Source organism: Micromonas pusilla (assembly GCF_000151265.4).
Source record: "Micromonas pusilla CCMP1545 genomic scaffold MICPUCscaffold_18, whole genome shotgun sequence".
NCBI classification, from domain to species: Eukaryota; Viridiplantae; Chlorophyta; class Mamiellophyceae; order Mamiellales; family Mamiellaceae; genus Micromonas; species Micromonas pusilla.
In genome coordinates, this window is record NW_003315899.1 from 143,638 (window position 1) to 150,333 (window position 6,696).

At 65.5% G+C, this 6,696-nt stretch overlaps 3 protein-coding genes across 3 annotated transcripts; 2 read left to right on the forward strand and 1 right to left on the reverse strand.

Annotated features, from left to right (window-relative positions):
* Positions 1–211: 211 nt before the first annotated feature.
* MICPUCDRAFT_54609 (uncharacterized protein) lies at positions 212–1,818 on the reverse strand (the record flags this gene model as incomplete). The annotated part of the gene is made up of 4 exons (XM_003064740.1): positions 212–428; positions 574–823; positions 976–1,474; positions 1,672–1,818. The coding sequence occupies 4 exons, from the start codon at positions 1,816–1,818 to the stop codon at positions 212–214; spliced, it is 1,113 nt and encodes a 370-aa protein (XP_003064786.1).
* A 1,880-nt stretch (positions 1,819–3,698) lies between these two features.
* MICPUCDRAFT_43614 (uncharacterized protein) lies at positions 3,699–4,391 on the forward strand (the record flags this gene model as incomplete). The annotated part of the gene is made up of 2 exons (XM_003064620.1): positions 3,699–3,869; positions 4,098–4,391. 2 exons carry the CDS (start codon positions 3,699–3,701, stop codon positions 4,389–4,391), a joined length of 465 nt encoding a protein of 154 aa, XP_003064666.1.
* A 232-nt stretch (positions 4,392–4,623) lies between these two features.
* On the forward strand, positions 4,624–6,690 carry MICPUCDRAFT_67752 (uncharacterized protein; the record flags this gene model as incomplete). The annotated part of the gene is given in 10 exon segments (XM_003064621.1): positions 4,624–5,055; positions 5,057–5,100; positions 5,420–5,463; positions 5,465–5,550; positions 5,787–5,798; positions 5,806–5,846; positions 5,848–5,867; positions 5,905–5,974; positions 6,115–6,173; positions 6,215–6,690. Coding segments are annotated over 10 exon segments (1,284 nt in total).
* Between the last annotated feature and the right edge of the window lie 6 nt (positions 6,691–6,696).

Genomic DNA, 6,696 nt, shown 5'->3' on the forward strand with positions numbered 1-6,696 from the left:
GTTACGGCGTGCACCACGCGAACGGGGTCGTATGGAAAGCAGTCTCACCGCCGCGGCCGAATCTCCCCGTGCCGATTTTTCCGACCCCCGCGAGGAGAGGGACGTAGACGGAGACTGATGAAAGTCGATCGATCGGAGTTGAAAGGCGTCAGTTAGATGGCGGAGAGAGTCGTTGAAAGAAGGCGTCACAGGGTCGAGGATTGAAACCGACTCACGCACCTAAACCCGCGACGCAGCCGGCGAAGTGCGCGGCGAACGTCCCGCTCGAGGGCATCAGCAGCGTGTTCAGCGCGAGCTCGCACCAGAACGAGTACCGCGCGGGGACGGGGAGGACGCCGAGGAGGAGGACGCGCGAGCCTAGCGGCCGGCGATGCGACGCCACCACCTTCAACGCGTAATTCACGCCGCTGAAGCCGACGACGCCGGAGCTGACGTGTCGTGTCATGATTGGTCGACATAGGAAGACAGAAGACACGTGTCAGCGATATGACGCACGCGGGAAGGAAAGTAATCGATTGGTGGATACCATTCCGACGTGTCATCATCAGTGTCGGTCGAAACAGAAGTGCATACCTGTAGAACGGCAGCGTCTCCGCGCCGCCGCCGCCGGATCGTCTCGTCGTCGTCGTCGTCGTCGTAGTCAACCCGCCCAGCGCGTCGTCGATCCACCCGCTCGCGCCTCGACTCCCTCCGCGCCCCGTGAGCTTCCGCTCCGCCCACGACAGCGTCACCAGCGCGCCCTGCGAGAGGACGAGAAGGAGCGCCGTCTGCGCGAGAAAACTGCCGACGCCGTCTCGGCTCTCGACGTAGGATCCGTCCTCGACTGGAGTTGAAAGGCGTCAGGGGTGGAGTTGAAAGGCGTCGAGTTTGGGAGTTGAAAGCGAGGGACCCTGGGTGGAGAGAAACGCGCGCCGGGAAGTAACAGAAAGTCCTTAAGGAATGAAGTTCACGACGCCGACGCGGTCGTATGGGGACCAGTGCAGTGTGAGAAGACAGAGAACGCGCCTAGGCCCGTCATGTTGTTAAGGAGATGGAACAGGTCTCTGTGCACGAACGCGGAGGTCACGACGCGCTCGAGCTGGTTCATGTGCAGGACCGCGTACGGGTTGAGGCACACGTCCCCGAACAGCACGCCGCCGGGCTGGACGGAAGGAGGAGGAGGACGGGGAGGAGGGGGAAGAGGAGGAGGAGGAGGAGGAGGAGGAGTGAGGGTCATCAGCGATGGATCGATCCGTGGACGACGCGTCGGATGATAGATAGTCCTGTCTACGATGATGTTGGACGACGAGGGATCTCGCGTTCGTCGGTCGCGTCGCCGTCGCCGTCGCCGTCGCATCGCCGCGGTAGTTCTTCGCACCTTGCAGAACACGTACACGTTGACGCCGAGGACGCCGAGGACGCCGCGCGGGACGCCGCCGTGCGCTTCGACGACGTTCAGCAGCGTCTTCCCCGCGACGTACGCGACGTACCAGAGCTGATGAGGGTGATTGCCCATACGAAGCGATGGCGGGGTGGAGTTCAAAGGCGTCAGAAGCGGAGTTGAAAGGCGTCGAGGGCGGGGATCGAACGCGAGGGACCCTGGGCGGAGAGAGACGCCGGGCAAAGTCCTTGAGGATCGGCGTTCACCACGCCGACGCGGTCGTATGGGGACCGGTGTGAACGCGAACGCACCTCGGGCGGCGGGTCGTTCCAATCGATGGCGACGGGCAGTCGCGGGCCGAGGAGCTGGCGTCCGACGGAGGAGAAGCGCGCGCCCGCGGCCGCGCGCTCGATGGAGTCCGCGAACGACGACGCGGGGGAGGCGTACGCGGACGTCATGTCGTTCGCGGTCGCGGCGGTCGCGGCGGTCGCGGCGGTCGCGGAGGGAGAGTGACGACGGCGGCAGGGTGACGCGGCATTATTTCTTCGCGTGGAAAAGCGCACTTCCAGTCACTGAGATCTCCGACGGAAGGCTGCACTTTTTCGAACGGACCATTCATTCTCCTCCGCGCGCGGCGGCCGTCTCCCATCACGATGCTCGCGAAGCCGCTCCCGAGCGCGTCGTTCCGCGCGAGCGTCTTCGCGCGAGGAGGCGACGCGAAAAACGCGTCGCGGCTCGCGCGCACTCGCGCGCCAGGCCCGGCGAGGCGCACAGATCCTTGTCCGATCGTCGCGTCCACGTCTTCGATCGAATCGGTTTCCTCCCATCGAGGCCAACCGTCGTCGCGGCCCATCGCGATCGTCGCCGACGACCGCCGCCTCCGCCGCCGCCGTCGTCCACAGCGCGCGTCCACCGTACGACCGCGTGCCGCCGCCGCCGCCGCACCCGCGGTCGCGGGCTCGCTCCTCGGCTTCGGGCCCCTCATCGCGGCGACGGACCAGTGGGGGGTCTGGGCCGCGGTGCTGTGTGCGGGCGCGTCCTCATCCATCACACTGGTCCCCGTACGACCGCGTCGGCGTGGTGAACGCCGATCCTTAAGGACTCTCTCTAACCCCGGCGCATCTCTCCGCCCAGCTCTCGTCCACGTCATCACATATCTAACCAATCACATCACTTCCCGCCACGTCGTCCGCCAATCAAACGACGACACCTCAGGATCGTTCGGACTGTGGGGCGGGAAAAAGCGATGGGGCGCCGCGATCGGCGGTCCGCCGCTCCTCGCGACGCTCGCGGCGCTCCTCGCGTCGAACCTCGGGGTGATTCCCACGTCCGCGCCGCCGTACGTCGTCGTCACGAAGTTTTTGCTCCCGCTCGCGGTGCCGCTTCTGCTCCTCACCGCGGACATGCGGTGCGTTGGATTCATCACACTGGTTCCCATACGACCGCGTCGGCGTGGTGAACGCCGATCCTTAAGGACTTTCTCTCCCGTCGCATCTCTCCGCCCAGGGTCCCTCGCTTTCAAAAATACCCGCCCGCGTTGCCTTTCAACTCCGCTTCTGACGCCTTTGAACTCCACCCCGATATCATCGCTCGTATGGACCCTCGACCCTGAGACGCGTGTTCGCGGCGACGGGACGCGTTTTATACGGATTCTTTATCGGATCCCTTGGGACGACTATCGGAAGCGCGCTCGCGTTCGCGATCGTGCCCATGGCGGGGCTGGGCGACGACGCGTGGAAGATGGCCGCAGCGTTGATGGCGCGGCACATCGGCGGCGCGGTGAACTACGTCGCCGTCGCGGGGGTGTTGGACATCGCGCCGGATCTGGTCGCCGCGGGATTAGGCGCGTCCGTTCTCTTCTTCACTCACACTGGTCCCCACACGACCGCGTCGGCGTGGTGCACGCCGATCCTTAAGGACTTTAGTCTCTCCCGGCGTACACATGTTTCTCTTCGCCGCCCAGGGTCCCTCGCTTTCAATCATCCCGACACACCTCGACGCCTTTCAACTCCGCTTCTGACGCCTTTGATGAACTCCGCCCCGACGTCATCGCTCGTACGGACGATTACCCTCAGCGGCGGACAACTTGTGCAACGCGTTGTACTTCTCCGCGCTGTTTCGCGTCGCGTCGGGGGCGAAACCGCCGGAGGAGGACGCCGTAGTAGCGAGTAGTAGTGATAACGCGGCGCAAGGGTCGGCCGTTACGTCGTTGGAGGACGAGGCCGGGGACGACCCCATCCTCGCCGCCGAGAAACAGTCGTCGTTTTCCGTCTTGAAGGGGTCGTACGCGTTGTCGTTGGCCTCGGTGGTGTGCGCGCTCGCGGCGTACGCGGCGAAGATGCTCCCCGGGACGGGGTTACAGATACCAATCATAACGCTCATGACCGTGGCGTTAGCGACGATGTTCCCGAAGCGCGTCGGCGCGTTAGCCCCCAGCGGCGAAGCCCTCGCGACGCTGGTGATGCAGTGCTTCTTCGTCACCGTCGGCGCTGCGGGGTCCGTGGCGCAGGTACGCTGACTGGTCCCCATACGACCCCGTCCGCGTGGTGAACGCTGATCCTTAAGGACTTTCCCTCCGTCGGTTCTCTCCGCGTGCCCCACCCCACGGTCGGTCACGACGCTCGCTCGACCCGCGCGTCGCCTTTCGACTCCGCCTCCGACGCCTTTCGACTCACCGACTCCGCCCCTTTCGACGAACCGAAATGACTCCGACTCCTTTCGACTCCTTTCGCGTCAGATGATGGCCACGGCGCCGGCGCTCTTCTTCCTCTCGCTCGTGCAAGTCTCCACGCACCTCACGTTCATTCTGCTCGTCGGCGGGAACGTGTTCAAGATGCGGAAGTGCGACCTGCTGATCGCTTCGAACGCGAACGTCGGGGGTCCGACGACGGCGGCGGCGATGGCGGCGGCGAAGGGGTGGCGGAGCCTCGTCGTTCCGGCGATGCTGACGGGGGTGTTGGGGTACGCGGTCGCGACGTTTCTGGGCGTCGGGTTCGGCGTGGCGGTCATACAGAAGATGCCACTGACGTGAGCGGCGACGCGCGTGTGGTGGTGATGGAAGGAGGAGAAGAGCGAGCGAGGGTGTTAAGTTAAGGTTGAGTTGCGTTGATGCGCTGAAGCTGAAGCTGTCCTTAAAAAAGTAAATCAAACAAAAAGTAATTCGCGCTTTTTCCTATCCGCTTTTACTGTACCCTCGCGCGCGGCCACGGCACGGCCGGGAGGACGCCTCGCTTCATCTTCTGCCGTCGTCGTCGGCTGACGTCATGTCGGCTGTCGTCATCGCGTCGAGCGCGGCGGCGGCGTCGCGCGCCGTCGCGCCGACGCCGCGCCCGCTCGCGCGTCGTCTCGTCCGCCGGGAGGGTTTCCTCCCTTCCTCGCGACGACGGCGCGGCGATCCCATGCCCGTCGTCGTCGCGTCCGCCGCGCCGCCCGCGGACGCCTCGCCGCCCGCGGTCGCGCCCGCGCACCTCCGCGCGACCGTCACGCCCGTCCCGCCGGAAGTCGCGGCGGCGGGCGGCATGCTCCTCGCGGACCAGCCGGGGATGGCGGCAGGCTTCGGCGAACTCACCGCGCACGATTTCCTGCGCGTGAACGTCGACGTCCCGAACCTCAAGGTGCTGTGCGTGGACCCGCCCGTGTGCGTCGTGGAGGACTTTCTCACCGCGGAGCAGTGCGACGCGCTCGTGGACGCGGCGAGGGCGAGCGGGGAGATGCGCGTCAGCGCCGTCGGCGGCGTCGACGGCGACGGCGCGACGACGACGAACATCCGGACGTCCAAGACGGTGACGCTCAACACGCCGGTGCGATTTCTCATGACTGGTCCCCGTACGACCCCGTTCGCGTCGTGGACGCCGTTCCTTAAGGATTTCTTTTGGGTCCCGCTCTCGACCACCACACGCACGATGTATTCGACACGTGTGCACTCGTCCAGCCAATCGCGCGCGCGAACGACTGACACGTGTCTTCCCTCGACCAATCAAAACGCGCCGTGAAGGCGCTGAAGGAGCACCCGACGCGCGCCGCGATCCTCGCCGCCGCGGAGCGCCTCCTCCCCGATCTTCGCGGCCTCAGCGGTAGCAAGGGCGCGTTCAAGACCCCCACGAGCGCGTCGCCGTACTCGTTCGAGCTGCCGCAGGTGGCGCACTACGAGGGCGGGGAGTATTTCAAAACGCACGAGGACGCGTTTCCGGGTGCGAGACTACTAGACTGATTCGTTCCCGCGCGCGCGATTCCCTCGCGGGGTGAACGAACGCGCGTTCTTCTCTAAGGCGTTCTTTCCTTTCGCGCGCTGTGAACCTCACGTTTCGACACGTGGACATTATATCCACGAATCACACGCACTCTTGACTGACACGTGTCTTCCCTCGACCAATCAAATCGACCGCTTCCGTTATTGATCCAATCCGTCAGACGCCGTCGCGCAAAAAAAAGGGTACCAACGCAGAGCCACAGTGCTCGTGTACCTGAACGACGTGGAGGAGGGCGGCAGCACGCGGTTCGAGAAGCTCGGCCCCATAGACGTGCGACCGAAGAAAGGACGGTGCCTCCTGTTCTTCCCCGGGACGAAGGCGTCCATGCCGGACCAGCGGACGTTACACACCGCCGTGGAAGCGGGTGCGTTTTTTTTGGTTCCACTGAATTTTTGCGTTCATCAAAGCATTCACCCGTCCTTTCCTTTCAACGCTCGACCGCGTCCCGCTTCAACTGACCGACGAACGATCCCTACTGATGCCTCCGCCATTGCCGATCGACAGTGCCCGGGCACGAGAAGTGGATCTCGCAACTGTGGGTGTGCGCGCACGCGGGGAAGCACACCCCCGCCGGGGTCGCGCCCGGGCCCGGGGATCGGAAGCAGCGAAGGGCCGCGGAGAAGGCGGCGAAGAAGGCGGCGAAGAAGGGCGGCGGCGGCGGCGGCGGCGGCGGCGGCGGAGGGAGGAAGTAGGCCCTCGCGTACAGTAGGAAACTTGTGTAGGCACCCGGCCGCGTCCGCGCAATGCCGTCATCGCGCGTCACGTCGTCAACACCCTCCTCGTCGTCGTCACTCACGCATCGCGATCGGCGCGGCGTGCGCGCCTCCGACCGCTTCCGAGTCTCGCGCCCGCCGCGCGGGTTCCCTTCCCCTCCCTCCCTCCCTCCTCGCGAAGGAGCGTCTCGGCGACGCGGCGCGCGGCGTTCGCGGAGCGAGCGCGGAGGAGGGCGAGCGAGGCGCGCGAGCGAGCGCGCCCCGCCCGGGATCCGCGTCGTCCGTCCGTCGTCCCGCGCCGATTTACACTGGTTCCCATACGACCGCGTTGGCGAGGTGGACGCCGATCCTTAAGGACTTTGCGTAGGGGGGC